General features: G+C 41.2%; 2 protein-coding genes across 4 annotated transcripts in view; one reads left to right on the forward strand and one right to left on the reverse strand.

Moving 5' to 3' along the window:
• ext1c (exostoses (multiple) 1c) overlaps positions 1 to 12891 on the forward strand; it is a 54529-nt gene extending 41638 nt beyond the window's left edge. The window contains exons 3-12 of the mRNA XM_086015122.1: positions 198 to 291; positions 3544 to 3651; positions 5668 to 5787; positions 8231 to 8363; positions 8635 to 8753; positions 9727 to 9822; positions 10171 to 10257; positions 10323 to 10483; positions 11948 to 12119; positions 12305 to 12891. Of these exons, the coding sequence (XP_085871248.1) occupies positions 198 to 291; positions 3544 to 3651; positions 5668 to 5787; positions 8231 to 8363; positions 8635 to 8753; positions 9727 to 9822; positions 10171 to 10257; positions 10323 to 10483; positions 11948 to 12119; positions 12305 to 12490 (1276 nt within the window). The 3' untranslated portion in view covers positions 12491 to 12891. The remainder of the gene's footprint in view (positions 1 to 197; positions 292 to 3543; positions 3652 to 5667; positions 5788 to 8230; positions 8364 to 8634; positions 8754 to 9726; positions 9823 to 10170; positions 10258 to 10322; positions 10484 to 11947; positions 12120 to 12304) is intronic.
• Positions 12892 to 12985: 94 nt separating this feature from the next.
• LOC147132440 (mediator of RNA polymerase II transcription subunit 30) lies at positions 12986 to 15718 on the reverse strand. 3 transcript variants are annotated; one of them, XM_086014672.1, is made up of 5 exons: positions 15577 to 15718; positions 14969 to 15208; positions 14441 to 14599; positions 14215 to 14304; positions 12986 to 13844 (listed from the first exon to the last, which is right to left on the reverse strand). In XM_086014672.1, the coding sequence occupies exons 2-5, from the start codon at positions 15194 to 15196 to the stop codon at positions 13749 to 13751; spliced, it is 573 nt and encodes a 190-aa protein (XP_085870798.1). In that variant the 5' UTR covers positions 15197 to 15208; positions 15577 to 15718; the 3' UTR covers positions 12986 to 13748. The 3 variants fall into 3 exon arrangements, with proteins under 3 accessions (XP_085870798.1, XP_085870797.1, XP_085870796.1); XM_086014671.1 differs by having other exon boundaries at positions 15567 to 15700; XM_086014670.1 differs by having other exon boundaries at positions 15582 to 15691.
• Positions 15719 to 15815: the final 97 nt, after the last annotated feature.

Genomic DNA, 15815 nt, shown 5'->3' on the forward strand with positions numbered 1-15815 from the left:
TTATTGATGTACATACTGGAAACGGAATCAATACGGCGTAGTCGCAAAAGCTCTGGTTTATTTGAGGTGCGAATGTTGTTAAATGTAATGTATCAAAAGAAGAGCAATGCCACCACTATGGTTGTTGGAAGGCATTTTTCTTCTGTTGTTGCTTTTTCTCTTCATTAGTGATGATTTGTTATTTCATTATTTCTTAGGTTTGACTACCAGGAACTGCTCCACAACTCCACCTTTTGTCTGGTGCCCAGAGGACGACGCTTGGGCTCCTTCCGCTTCCTTGAGTCCTTGCAGGTAAATAAAAATGAAAAAAAATAGAGCATCAAATTCTGCATTATATTCACAAAATTTCATTTGCGGCGAGAAGGAGGTGCGGACAAATTGTGAGAGAACAGGGAGAATGTATCTTTTCCACGTAGGCCAATGTAAACTCTTTTATGAAATCACAGAAACAAAAAAATGATCAAGACAGCCACTCAGCAATGCCATTTTCGACTTTCGGAGTGTGCTAATGTTTGACTTGGAGTCAGTCACAAGAAGGAGTCATGCCATAATAGAACTCATTTCAATTCTCTTTTGGATCATTTGGCCCTGGCCTCTCCCAGAGTAGTTTTCCTGTTGTGCTAGCCCAAACTTGAAATGTTACACAAGATAGATAATTATTAAAATTCCCGCACACCTGGATAAAATGAAATCTAACAAAACCTGGCTTTTTCTTCTGCTTGTTTCTCCTTTCCAAAACTATCAGACTGATACATTTCTTTTCTGCAATATTTTTCTTCTCTTCCACTAACACTTCCAATTCCATCACCTCAAACTTTATTTAGTTCACTCTTCTTCCAAATCTTCCATTAGAGCTAGCTAACGCGCCACATTAAAAATTGGCTCGTCCCTATCACTTGAACGGCTGTTTTTGCATGCCTGGACGTGTACGATGACGTTTACTCGGTCACTTAACCTCTTGGACTGTATAGTGTCGTGCACGTAGACATCTTAATGGCCACATCTGCAAACGGTCCGTCCAAAGCATTGCACTGTGTTGAATTGAAACGCGTCCGTCGGGCTTAATTTGCCAGACCTTTTAAATTGAAACGAGCCCATAAACAAGCGCTGACGCATTCACGCCGTTAACAAGCACTGTCGTCATACGCTGGCGTCCATGAGGGAAAACGTGCACTGACTGGAGTGAAACCACGTCGAATTGGATTGAGTGAGTTGAAATGTGTATGGCGCATTCCTTTCTCTGCCACCCAAGTCGACGTTCTCGCGCCCCGAACAGGAAACAGTAGTGGCTGTTTTTAGATTCGCTCATTGCTGAGCTCCCCTGGCTGCTGCTGCGCTCCCTTGGCCCCGCCGTGAGTGTGCGTGTGTGTGTGTGTGTGTGTGTGTGTGTGTGAGTGAGATTGAGGCTGAATGGACAAATCTGCACACAACCCACAAGGCTTGGCATCGGGCATCGCTCCTTCTGTCTCGCCTCTCTGTCCTCTCCTTTTCTCGACTCAATTCACACCACTTTTCAAGATTTTTCTTTTTTTTCTTCGTTTTGGTAGCAGCCCACAAAGAACTGGCAATTACGAATGCGGTTTAGATATGTAACGCCAGTTTTCCAAAATACACACGGACAATCCAACTTGCTCGTACAGTACGGTACGTGTGCTAGCTTCTAAAATAAAGTCAACGCAAACATATTGTTTTCAAGAATATGTTCTATGCAAGCCCACTAGTTGAAACAAGGCATTCTGATAAATATTGCATTTGTGGGATAGGTGTTAATCCACTCGTTTTTAGCCATCTCTGGGGGCGGCCATTTTGTCACTTCTATCGACTGAAAATGACACCACAACTGGTCACGACGACCAATCGCGGCTCAGATTCAGAAAACAGGTCAGCCGTGATTGGTTGTCGTGAGCAGTCGTGATGTCATTTTCAGTCGACAGAAGACAAAATGGCCGCCCCCAGATATGGCTCAAAACCAGTGCGTTTTACTGCTTAATTTATATTCCACTAGTGGGCCTGCTGGGAACATATTCTTGATAAAAAATATGTTTGGGTGGACTTCCGCTTTAACACACCCGCCAGTTTGGCTTGAGTGGGGTATTCGGGCACTTCATCCTCGGGTCAGCCGACTCACACAAGCCTCTCTGGTTGCCATTCCGTTTGGATAGCTGAATAGAATTTGGATTATCACTGCAACCTTGTAACCCGGGGCTGCTTCTGACACACACTCGCACATATACACAAGTATTCCCATTTGCTAGGCTGTCCTTCAGCGGGTCTATTCTCGGATGAAATGCACATGTGGGAGACCCGGGGGAGGTGGGGGGGGAGAAAGCGCGAGCGAGTGTTTGATCGCCACTAGTTTGGCTGCTGTCTGTGTTTTCGGGTGCTTTAAACTAAGCCATTCAAAAAACGTGACCTATAAAGTCTGCAGACCACACTGAGGAGGAGGATTGGATAGAAATGAAAAGAGAGGGCCAAGAGATGGAAAATGATCGACAAACATGCACCCAAGGGGGTAATGGAGAGTCCAGAGGAGGGCCGGCGGGAAGGTGAAAAAAGCTGAGCAACATCAAAAAAGCTGTCAGTGAGTCAGACGGGTGAGGCAACATCAAAAGTCAACTCCAATAAAGCACAACTCCTTCTCGTATCAACCGGTTGCTTCTTATTCCGCACCAGCTCCCTCCTGGTTTACATCCCGAGTGGCTATTGCTCATTAGTAAACTTAAGAGTCAGCAGCACTGTCAACGGGGTCAGCCGCATTTGCTCTTGCGTGTGTTGGAAGTCCCTCAACAAAACCTGCAGGGCGTCGTGGGAAAGAAGAAATTTAAGTTATTACTCACTGTTATGTCCCTGTTGGGGTCACGCACTGCCAGATGCGTGTAAACATGCTGAGTTTGTGCATGTCACGGGTCAGTAAATAGCTGATAACTTCGGTAGTGACTAATATGTAGTTCACCAGATTTAAAATTCTATCAAATCAGCGGTGACTTTGAATTTAGCATCCGAGGAGAAGTTTACTGTAAAACCGGCACATTAACAGAAGTTTTCAAATAAAAAAAATAATGGCACAAGTCAGTGTTAGTCTTTTTTATTTATTTATTTATTTTTTTTGCCTTAACACAATATATTCAGCATTTGGTTAAATGTGGAACCAAACATAACTTTGTCCGCCGAATCCGCTAGCTTAATGCTAACGTGACTGCTGTCGGGTGGAAACCGAAATCGATACTAATAGTTGGCCCTCGTGTTCAGTTATTGTTTTAGAAATATCACATATGTCAAATTTTAAAATGACATCTGTGTCAACTCACTTCAGCTCCATGAGAACTCCGCCTCTTCCTGATTCGGCAGGTGCTTCACAGCATTATATCACCTCAAGATTGAAAGTCTGTATATTTTTGGAGACATAAACGAGTGAAAATAGTTAGGATGGATACATTTGATTTAGAGTGTTTTATTAAAAATCGATAGGTGTTATGCTTGGTTCCAGCCTGTCAGCCACAAAGGTAAGTTTGCGCGCGTATTAATTTCTGTTTACCTGTCCAGGCGGCATGTATACCGGTGTTGCTGAGCAACGGCTGGGAGCTGCCATTTTCTGATGTCATACAATGGAACCAGGCTGTAATTGAAGGCGACGAGAGACTACTGTTACAGGTAATGGTAAAAATAAAAATAATAATGCTAACAGTTGCGTCTTAAGAATGGTCCACATAGCAGACACATCTTCATGTACTTGTACAGCGGTTATGTTGGAATTCAATTTATGTTAAGAAAACATTTTCTTTACAATAATATGTTATATGCGCCCCCACTAGTCTAAACACAGCATTTTGATTACAATTGTGTTTGTGGAATATGTGTTAAGAAACAAAATCCAACCGTTTTGTCCATCTCAGGGGGCGGCCATTTTGTGGCTTCCTGTCAACTGAAAATGACATCACAGTTGCTCAGGGCTCAGGTAACAACCCATCGTAGCTCAGCTTCCAAAAACAGGTGAGCCATGATTGGTTGTTACCTGAACCCTCAGCAACTCTGATGTCATTTTCAGTCGACAGCAAGTGGCAAAATGGCCGCCCCCAAGGTACACAAAAATGGCTGGATTTTACTGCTTAAATCATATTGCACAAATGCCATATTTCGACTAGTGCGCCTGCATAGAACATATTCTTGTCAAGAAAATTTGGGCGTTGACTTCCTCTTCAAGCCAAGTAAAGGATGAAAGATGCTAGTTTGTTTGAAGCAGTTTTTGATGGTTACGATGAAGATTCTCTTATTTGAATTAATTAGTCCCAATTTTGTAAATGTAATTCCTAACTGCCCAGCATTTTTAAACATTGCTCCAGGGCTGACCTTGCAGACTAGTGTAACTTTCCTTTTGGCCACTGATGAATACGTAGCAGGAAACATGGCATGTTTTAAAACCCCCGAAAATGTTCATAACAAGGTCGAGTGTGTAATTCTTATTTTTACCATCCTTGTACATAACCTCACCTTAAACCAGGCCAGTGTACTTTCCAAATAATGTGTAATAATCTGTTATTTTGTGTTCAAATGTATTATTATTACTATGATGACACGAAATCTTTTGTTTACAAAATCACATTGTCTTCACTAATTACATCCACTATAAGTACAGCTGCTGTATGTAGAGGCTTACACATGAATTTGATTTGAATGGATCTGCTTTGTATCGCCAAGCGGTTATGCAAAGCCTGCCTTCCCTTTCCCAAACGGTGTAGCATCATGTGAAGCTGCTGTGTGATAACTATAGAAGTCCGAATCCAGCTCTGACTTGCGTGTCGTCCCCTTGCCTCTTGTGACACACAAACAGAATGAACAAACAAAGGAGGGGCCCCCTCTCAACAAGAGACATTTTCTCCTGTGGCTTGGACTGTTCCCAAGTTGTGGACATGAAATGGAGCCGTGCGCATGAACCCAAACAAGACCAAAGAGGTCTGATGAGAGGAGACATGTTTAATTGGGTTCCAAATACAGCACATGAAGGGCCTGACCTCATCAGCGGCATTGCACATCATCCTATAACGCAACAATATTGACGCTGACACTGCGATCCGAAGCCAACGAGTGTGACGCTCTTGCACAGGAGGCTGATTGAGGAAAGGCGACTATATGAAAATGACACCTTTCAAAGTTAATTGGAAAAAGGAAAGATGGGTGAAACGAACCAATGAAAAATACAGATTTTAGCAGTCATTAGAAAAAAATCTTTTGATGCTGAAATGGTTTAACAGAGTCAAACGCTCTCATTGACTCAGGCCAAAATGATTTTGGTCCACTTTAAATTAATTCTGTTAAATACAGTGGAAGTCCTGACTCTTGCCCAAGTTAAATTCAGAGTATTTTTGACATTTAATAAGATTAAATGTACAGGGTCATATTTTTGAAGGGTTAACATTTTTGACTATCATGCAAGGCTGAAAAGAAGGTAACACCAATAAATAGTCAGACGTAAACACACATTCTTAACTTTCTTGAGTCCTGACCTTCTTTTTAACAACCACAACCTAAAAAACCATTTAGATGCCAATGAAAAAAAGAAAGGCGTTAATACTAAAGCTCAATAAATTGACCTCACATTGTTATGCATAAAAATTCCGAGTTAGGGTTCATTTTTGGTGATTTCTCATCCGTCAAATCTTTTCTCTTCAGGTGCCATCTACAGTGAGAGCTGTCGGAAATGAGCGAGTTTTGGCTCTCAGACAGAGAACGCAGATGCTGTGGGAAGCCTACTTCTCTTCCGTGGACAAGATAGTCCTCACCACACTGGAGGTAAACTCTTCCTTTGACTCTCAAAACATGTTCTGAACAATGTTCTGAAAGCTGAATTCGTTTTTGTTTGCTTTGTTTCCAAACGTTTTCTAGCCACACTTGACAGGATGCAAAACAAATGAACCATGATTTCAAATGTAACCATGTTTTCATGCGTTTTGATGAATTATGACAACATTGCTTACAGTAGAATATTAATTTTGAAGATAGAAATTAACTAAATTAGTACTGTTTGTCACGTTGTATTCTGCGACATCACATACACATTCAAATTAAAGATTTTTTTTTTTTTTTTAAGATTATCGTTTTTACTGACACTAGGCAACTTTGAGGAGGATGGGAGCAACCCTGGCACACAAAAAAAAATTGTGTTGCTTTAATGTTGCATGGACAGTAATTTTTCTTTGTTATAGAGGATGTTAACCCCCCAAAAATCAGCTATAATATGTCGTATGCGCCTTCACTAGTCTGAACATGACATTCTGATTAATATTGCATTAGCGGAATGTCAGTTAAGCAGCAAAATCCACCTGTTTTCAGCCATCTGAGGGGGCGGCCATTTTCTCACTTCTGTTGAATGAAAATGACATCGCAGTTGCTCAGGGCTCAGGTAAAGACCAATCACAGCTCACCTGTTTTCTGAAGCTGTTTTCTGATTGGTCCTTACCTGAGCCCTGAGCAACTGTGATGTCATTTGCAGTCGACAGAAGTGACAAAATGGCCGCCCCGAGATGGCTAAAAATGGGTGGATTTTGCTGCTTAAGTCATATTCCACAAACGCAATATTAACCCTTTCATGCATAGTGGTCACTACAGTGTACAGCTATTTAAAAGTTGCTTTTGCCTTAAATTAGAACATAAAATTTTTAACCCTTACATGCATTAATTATGATTTAATGTTATTATTTAAAATAGAAATATATTTTTTGTAGTGACCACTTTGCATGAAAGGGTTAACCAGAATGCCGTTTTTCAACTAGTGGGCCTGCGTAGAAAAATGTTGGGGTTGACTTTAATTTCTTGTGGTTGCTATGTACCAAGCTGAAACATGAAAGTATTTTAACTTATGAGTAGTCAGCCTCCCCGCGCCCATCAATTCCGTAAAGGAATGCATCGGATCTTTTCCTTTGCAATGAAAATGTTTGCAAAAAGAAACAACCGGCTGCCGGGAAAAGGCTGCTTTTCGTTTGCAGTCATGCACACAAAGCCTCTCTGCTGTTTACTGCCCGTGCGGTGCCATGATTGCTTCCTTTAGAAGAGCTTTTCTTGGCGAGATTTCTATTTGAATCAAACGGTCCTCTGTTATGATTATAGAGTTGGATTCCGATCACTGCTCCCAATTCCTACGTTTCTTTTACTGGCTTGACTTTGTTCTTGCTTTTTAGTTGCGGGACACATTTTCAAAGCGCACACCTGAGATGCCTGCAGTCTCAAAGACCCCTTTAATGTATAGACATGACATACTTTATCATTATGTTCCAAAATCTCAGTCAGGACACGTCCTATTCCGCCTCACACTCACTTTAATCATCCATTAGAAATGACAGAGTAATCCGTGCCTACTTCGCTACAGTTTCCTTCCCTAAATTTCTACTATAGTATCCTGCACAGGACATTTGTTCTATTTGTTTTTAGTACAGACAACACAAAGATTTTTCTCCCCTCTGAAATTCGGAAAGACCACACAGTGAGCAGTGCATGTTTCCTTTGCACTTCCATGTTTATAAAAGCAAAGTCTGGCTATCCCGAGTGTGTTTGCTGCTGGGGATTTATGCTTGAGATAATAAAGGAAAGGTTCTGGAGGTTGGTGATAAGCTGCTTATATACATACAGCAAGCTGAGGGGGGAACCTCTCCCCGTGGGAGACAGCTGTGCAGTCAGCCTGAGGTCAGTGAAGCACAGGGCAGCGTGGTGGGATGCCGCAGTCGCCGCCTCGTGGAGCCCCCCTGTTGGTGCAAATGAGGAGTGCAGCATAGAGAATGGCGAGGGCAGCTGTTGTGTCCAAACGAGTGCTGTCAAACGATTAATCGCAACATTTTCCATAATTAATCGCGATTAATCGTATTTTTCAACTACAATTGGAAACGATATTTACTTCGGTAAAATCTTGGAATAAATATGGAAAAATTAAAATTAAATTTTGATTCAAAGACTGTTCTAATAGCTTTCTTTGATCCTTGAATACGAAATATGCTTGGGACCAGATAACTTTTTTTTCAGTGATTTCTTTTTTTTTTTTTTTTTTTCTACATTTCCCCCTGTCCCCCATAGGAAACATATGATGAATGTTTGTTAGTGTTTTCTGAAGAATTTTTGAGATTTGTACAAAAGGAATTGCACTCAATATGTCCTCGATTAATAAACAATGAATTATGTTGTAAGCTTGACCCTAACTTGACTTATGACAATACGTTTTCTTTTCCCATTTTTTTTTTCTCCCCAGATCATTAAGGATCGTGTATTTTCTCACATATCAAGGAACAAATACATGTGGAACTCCCTGCCAGGAGGTCTACTTGTCCTGCCAGAATATTCCACGCACCTTGCGCATTTCCCTTTCTTCTACCTGGGGCTAGGTAAAGAACACTCTAATCATTTTCATTTCACAAGCAGATCTCTGTTGTACTGTTGTGATAACTGTCACGGTAAACAAGAGAAATGTGCCATTTTGCCCATCATGATTACGTGTTTACTGTTGTTCTTGTCTACAAGGGTTGAGAATCCTTTTAAAAAAAATGTATTGGAGATGCAATTCATTATAACAACAATCATTTCAAAGTCCCAGACCAAAATTCTAAAAACGCTTTAATAAAAGCACAACTAAAAGATGTTTGTGTCTTGCCCTAGGCATCAGTCCAAATCAGGAGTTCACTGCTATCATCCACGCTGTCTCTCCATTGGTGTCCCAGTCTCAGCCAATCATGAAGTTACTTCAGGTGGTCTCCAAGTCAAAGTACTGCTCACAAGTAAGTAGACTTTATATAGCCTACATATATGTAATACTCAACTGGGAAAGGCTTTTGCTCATTATAATCAACGAATACTCGATTTTTCAAGACTGAATGATCATCATTTTTTTATATCATTCATGACCCACCATAACTGTGGGAGGGGCCTAGGTGCAAAGAATAAAAATCATTTCTGCTTCCGTTTATTTGTTGTTTTTTTTTTTGTCCAGGAATACAAGTTAAAAAAAAGATTTATGATTTGACTACCTAATCAAGAAATAATAATGTGCTTTAGTATATTATCGGATTGTGTTTTCAAAACAGTAAATAGGAAAGATAATGGATGGTATTTGTATACTGTGTTCTTTAAAAAAAATCACTTCAGTTCAAGAGTTTCTATGAAGGTATCAAGCTAGATTTTACATATTTTTTGTCCAATCAGATTTAAAGCGGAAGTCAACCCAAACATATATTTTTCAAGAATATGTTCCCAACAGGCCCACTAGTTAATTAATTTTGCGTTTGTGGAATATAAGTTAAGCAGCAAAACTCACTTGTTTTTAGCCATCTCTGGGGGCGGCCATTTTGTCTTCTGTCGACTGAAAATGACATCACAACTGCTCACAACGACCAACACAGCTGACCTGCTTTCTGAATCTGAGCCGTGATTGGTCGTTGTGAGCAGTTGTGATGTCATTTTCAGTCAACAGAAGACAAAATGGCCGCCCCCAGAGATGGCTAAAAACGAGTGGATTAACACTTATTCCACAAACGCAATATTTATCAGAATGCTCTGTTTCTAGTGGCTTTGCATAGAACATGTTCTTGAAAAATATATGTTTGGGTCTTCTTCCGCTTTAAAGCATTTATATTATATAGAAGTAGGTTTCTATAATTGGGAAGTGATCGTGGCAGTTTTTGTTTTGTTTTGTTTTTTGCTCCTGGGGCTCCCCCACTTCCAAAATACTAAATGCTCTCTCTGCCGCGCCAGATCATCATCCTCTGGAACAGCGAAAAAGCGCCGCCCAGTCGCAGCAAATGGCCTCCCATGCCAGTCCCCCTCACTGTGACAGACGGCAAGAGGAAGGTCAGTTGTTTTTTCCACTCCTCTGGTGTCTGAGTGACAGTTACACAAACTGTTTGTCACTTTGACTGTCTCTTTTTTTTTTTTTGCCATTACCCTCCTTATGCTGCCCTTCCTTTTGATGTATGTCATCTATCTTCATATCCGTGTCTCTATCTGACATCTCCTTCAACCCAAGTAGCATTCATTTCCATTCATGTCAGTCATTCTCTGTTTTTATAGCCGCCCTGGCAAAAGCTCATTTATTGTAACAAGATCATCTCTGACTCAGTCTCCTAATCTCACAAAGCACGTGCCAAATAAAAAGTAGCCTGCGGTGCTGTAAGATTTACTGCTGTATTGCTCTCGCAGACCACCAGTCGGTTCCTGCCTCACGTTGCCATAGAAACCGATGCAGTGCTGAGTCTGGATGAGGATACGGTCCTGTTGACAAGTGAGGTGTGTAGTTTTATTACATCTCGAAATATACGAAGTAGTGTTCTAACCATCCCATGTGCTTGTAGGTGAACTTTGCCTTCCTGGTGTGGCGGAGTTTCCCTGATCGGATTGTGGGGTATCCTCCTCGGAGTCACTTTTGGGATCCCTTAAAGCACGCCTGGGGCTACACCTCCAAATGGACCAATGACTATTCAATAGTCCTGACCGGGGCTGCCTTCTACCACAGGTAAACATGTCACATGTCAGTATATGACAAAAAAAAAACTAAATTCAGTGGAATATCCCGGACACTACTGTACAATAAAACCAAATTGGAGCTACACTACTCATGGTTTGATTATTAATAGCATATAGCAGTGATTCTCAAAGTGTGGTGATACGTGGACTCCATCTAGCGCAGGGGTCACCAACCTTTTTGAACGGAGAGCTACTTTTTGGGGACTACCAGTTTGATACACACTTCTGAAATAGCGAATTTGCTCAAATTTTCTTGAATTATATTATATTATATTATATGATATTATATTACATTACATTACATTATATATATTTAAATGTATGTATGATTAGTAATAATTAACTCATTCACTGCCAGACATTATCCACACCCTCTTTTACCCTAACGGTTGAAAAAATATAAACAGGTTCCTGGGGTTGAATGGCTGGACTGTGAAAAGACAAGTAAATTCGTCAATGGGAGTGAATGAGCTAATGATATTAATTTATGTGAAGACAATGATTTCTCCCAATAATTGGGAAACAATATCAGTGTGTTACACTTTATTCATAGAAATCTCTGCTAATATTTATATTTTCTAATGATCACTTCTATAACATTCCTAGAAAATCACAATGCCCCATCATTGATAAGCTACTTTTAGAACAGGCCTGCAGGCTACTCATGTGGGGCTCGCTGGTGCCCCCAGTTGGTGACCCCTAGTGGTATGTGAAAGAATCACCGTGATTTTTTAGGAAGCTTTATGCAAAGGTTTGCACTTTCATTTTCCATCTAACAATGCAAACTATCTCGTCAGATAGCTTTTTGTTGTATAAGTACCTACAATTCTGAGCACTTTCAAAGCACTTTATCCAAATTCCAAGCACTTTGCAGACCTTGAAAGCACAACAGAAAAGAATATTTCAGGTGTATGCGCCTGTGGAACCGCTAACCGGTATTATGTTTCTGTTGTTGCCACGGCAACGATTGAGCGCCAACTTTTCAACATTGTGTCGTTCTTGTGTAAAACGCAAATTTCAGACATTAGCATTTCTACAGGAAAGTTCCGTTTTGCATATTATTCATAGCATATTATTGGCATTCATTCAAAGATGCTTACCACCTATGTCAATGTCTATTTTCCACCGTATTTTATGTCTTGGGCAAACTAAGCCTGTCTGCATTTTCACTGTCGACTTACTACGATCACAGGCTCTTTTATGTGCACTGCACGGTTCGGTGCAGTTTACATCAGGCGTTTAAAAGTAAATGACTGATTTAGTATCAGAAATTTGGCACTGTTGTTGTTATTAAATGGGCTTGCACAGTACATGATCTAGTGAAAGTGTATTAAGTTTTGCATCACAATAAACGGTCAAATGTACTTAGGCATGGCATCTGATGCGTGTTTTAGTCTACTGGACTTTCTCCAACCTATTGGTGTATAATTCTGAAATATCGCCATCTGCACAGGTACTACCACTACCTGTTCTCACACTACCTGCCACAGTCTTTGAGAACCCTGGTGGATCATACGTCCAACTGCGAGGACATCCTGATGAATTTCCTGGTTTCTGCTGTCACGCACTTGCCGCCCATCAAAGTGGCTCAAAGGAAGCAATACAAGGAGTTGCCTAGCCCGCAGGTAGTAAGTCCTGATTTATTTATGTTGCATACTTGAAAACCTAAATCCAATCTAAAATCCATTTTAGTAGACAAAGCACAGCCTCAGTGTGGTGTGTGTATTCATTCAATTCATTTTGCTCAAGTAAATATCTGGATTGATGTCAAAAGGGGTCAAATTTAGTCAGTTCTATTTTCGCCCACTAGGCCACAAAGAATGTCCCCTGGGCCAACCCGGAGCATTTCAACCAGCGCCAGGAGTGTGTTAACACCTTTGCCAACTGGTTTGGCTACATGCCTCTGGTCCACTCCCAATTTCGCCTGGACCCCGTGCTCTTCAAAGATCAAGTGTCAGTCCTCCGCAAGAAGTATAAAGACCTCGAAAGGGCATGATTGTGACTGATCATAGTGGCGGCGGGCTTTTGGACAGCACCAATCAAGAGGTGGCACTTGCTAATTAAAGTCAGGTGATGCCCAGCTGAGACGCATCAGAGGGACTTCTATAAACTGTCATATGGAGAGTCAGACAGACCCTGGTGGACTGTGGATCAATGCAAAGTCCTGTTAAGTGCACAGCGAACTCCAACCCGCGAAGAGAATAAACGCTGCCGATGAGCTGACCAGTCTTTGTTTCAACACTTGAGGAAGCTTCTGATGTGTGTGTTGTTGCTGTGCATACGGAAATGCTAGCGCCATCCAAGAAAGGCGGCACCGGTGCCACGTTGCTGCCAAGGAAAACGGACAATTTGACGGCAAAGAGTAAACTTGGGCGAATAAAATGATTTGTAAATGCAGACCTTGTTATGGTCTTTCTTTTAAAGCTCCAATTTCAGCCCATTTGCAGTTTAGCATGAAATGGAATAAAACGGCACTCATATTTTTAATTAGAAAAACAATTTTTATTTTGTACAAAACAGATATGACCCAGTTGACAAAATTACATTCACAGGCAAGAAAGCCTGAAACAACAAGGGCAAACTTTGAGGAAGACTCATTAAGCACACGCATGCACATACACACTCGCAGTACAAAACACCTGAGATGTACTGTACATAGCTGCCAAGGGGCCAGTTGGAACCGTGCACCTCTTACTTTTCACGAGCATAATGAGGACAATATTACTTACACAGTGTGCTTTCTGGAAGAACCGCCTGTTATGATTCGATGTGTCAGGAGTTGAGACAGCAGATGGTGGCAAAGAAAAAAACAAAACCTGGTGTCGTGACCCGATGGAATACGAGTTTTCCACAAATGAGTTCAGAACTTATTCAGTAAAAAATAGAACCATAACAATCATTCAGCTGCCTTGAAAGTTAGTGATAAACAATTGTTACCAAATGACAAAAATTATGATGGAGGGTTTAACTAGAAACAGCTATACAGTGAACCCCTGCATATTAGCATTTTGGAAATTCAGCTATTCGCTGAAAATGCACATCTTGGACATCCCAGTAACAAGGAACTACAGTATGTTGAAATGAATTGAGGAGATCAACTGACAAACAGTGCTTTGCTGCCATCTTGTGACATTGAGAGGTAAAAATTACTCAATTTGCAGCAGGGTTCTTTGTACAAACAGCGTATCTTGAATGCCATCTTGTGGAAATAAGTCACCCTGCAAATATTCTCCCAGTCCGTCGATCAGGTTTGATCACTTCCTCAGTGTCAACATGGCATTGACGTCCCACAGCAAGTTCCTCATCTGATCCATCAGAACCTTCATCTCCTGGTTCTTCTGACGTACTTTCTGCCAATGGTGAAAAGAAGTTCACATCAAGTGCACAGCTTCAATTGTAACAAGAAAACACAAGCACAATTCATTTAAACAGCAACTTCTGATTTACTTTCAATGACCTATATCAAATTTCCCACGATGAAGAAAAATCTCAATCAGTTACCTAGAATCAATTAATCATGCCCTCATTAAACTATGTAAGGGCTGTTTACTGTGTAAGAATACTCAACTGGAGTTTAACGGTATAACCACGCAAGTAAATTGAAAGTCGCTTAAGCCTCCACTATGTGTAACCGAGAAATATTTTAGGTATTTAAATGGTTTTTACTTCCTTTAATTTACAACTTGCTTAAGTTACAATCTGTCCATAAATACAAATTACCTCGAGGACCTCTTTTCGCTCCTGATGGACTGAAGGACTACAAGGCTCCACTCTGACATTGACCAGCTCTTCTCCAACATAGGGCACAAGCTGACAAAATACATATGGAGAGCATATTATGGAAACGAGTGTGACTTGTACAGTTAAAATCGCCCTCTCTCTGCATAATACCTAACTACCAAGTAACAAAAACATTTGACGCATAATAAAGGTTGTTTTTCCTGACCTCCGCCGGCCCCTCCTGCAGGTCAGCGGTCATCTCCACGCAGCGCTCGTAGAGTAGGCGAAGTTTGCGGAAGAGCAGGGCGAGCTGCCTCAAGTGTTCCTGGAGTTTCCCAAAGCGGTCCTGGTACATTGCCTGGCTCTGAGTAACACCATTGGGAAGCTGAAACAGAGAGATGGATATGACGTTTCGCTTGAATTTCACTCAGTCAAATTCACAAAGATTCTTCATACATTCACTGTGTACATCTTACTTTATTAAAATAAAAATGAAGGTGACGGCTAAATGGTTGTTAGTGTAGCGCTGTTTGGACTCGCTCCCTATCCAGTAAATGTAGTGTCTTATGTATTAGTGTACCTTTGTAGTGTATTTTGAATGTGCTGTGAAATCATGAAATTCATAGGTTGCGGAGCAAAAATATCTTTAATGAAAAGTAGGCTAAAACATCAACATCATTCGTAATACAGATAGACCTTAAGTGGTTTGTTAAAAAACAACTTAAGAGTGAACTTATAGTTATTTATTTCTTACCTGCGTGGCTCGAGTGATTTGGAAGATCTCCATGGTGCGAGTGACAATGTCCTGGACGGTTTCCTGTCCAATCCGGCAAAGGAATACGGGAGAGATCTCTCTGAGGGCACCCTGGGGTGGCATTGGCTGCTGACCTGCGGCCATGGCGCCACTGGCGGGCATGTGAGGGGGCTGTTGCTGAGTGGGCATCCCTGTCATGCCCGTCTTCTGTGGCAATGATGCTGCCATCCCTACACGAAGCTGAGAGAGCGAGGGAGAAATAACATCGTATCCAAACGAGTCTGATTTTATTCCAGAAATTCAATAACCGTTATGATTGCAGTGTGGTCTGAAGGTGCATGGTGCAGTATGTGAAATGATTATGTTTAGGGCAATAGCACCTCGTCATAGCTTGACTAAAACAACTAAAGGACAGTTCCACACTACATTAGCTAAATTTAAACGGCAGATCATTGACCCGAGTCAAATAGAGTGCGAAACTGTTTTGATTGCTTACCTCTGATGCTAAAATGCTAACATTTACCAAACAAAGGATAACGTTTTAACAAGCGAGTCGTGATGTATAAATGGCGTACGGAAGGATAGTGACATTGCACACCGGGACTTACGATACCCTTTGGCTGTAGTGTGTCGAAATTTTCTTGGGTTAACGGCGTATTTCTCTTTAGCTCTTCAAGAAATGTTCAGTGTTTTTGGACGGCACCCATTCATATTGTACTTCTGTGATGTTTACAGCACAGTATATGCGGCCAAAGCGCACTACTGCCACCGACAGGTCACATTCAGAACACAACACAAAGAGAAATCCTAACTCATAAATCACGCTGACATTGGCTCCACGGTCAAT

Source organism: Filicampus tigris, chromosome 18 (genome assembly GCF_054856515.1).
Source record: "Filicampus tigris isolate MCC_2025a chromosome 18, RoL_Ftig_1.0, whole genome shotgun sequence".
In the NCBI taxonomy this organism is placed as follows: Eukaryota; Metazoa; Chordata; class Actinopteri; order Syngnathiformes; family Syngnathidae; genus Filicampus; species Filicampus tigris.

Bases quoted from the DNA above. Each gene is read 5' to 3' on its own strand.
- LOC147132440 (XM_086014672.1), bottom strand. From the start codon at position 15,196: ATGGCAGCATCATTGCCACAGAAGACGGGCATGACAGGGATGCCCACT. The intron at 14,600-14,968 runs GTAAGAAATAAA...TCTCTGTTTCAG, and splicing joins AAATCACTCGAGCCACGCAG to CTTCCCAATGGTGTTACTCA. The intron at 13,845-14,214 runs GTAATTTGTATT...CACCATTGGCAG, and splicing joins AGCGAAAAGAGGTCCTCGAG to AAAGTACGTCAGAAGAACCA.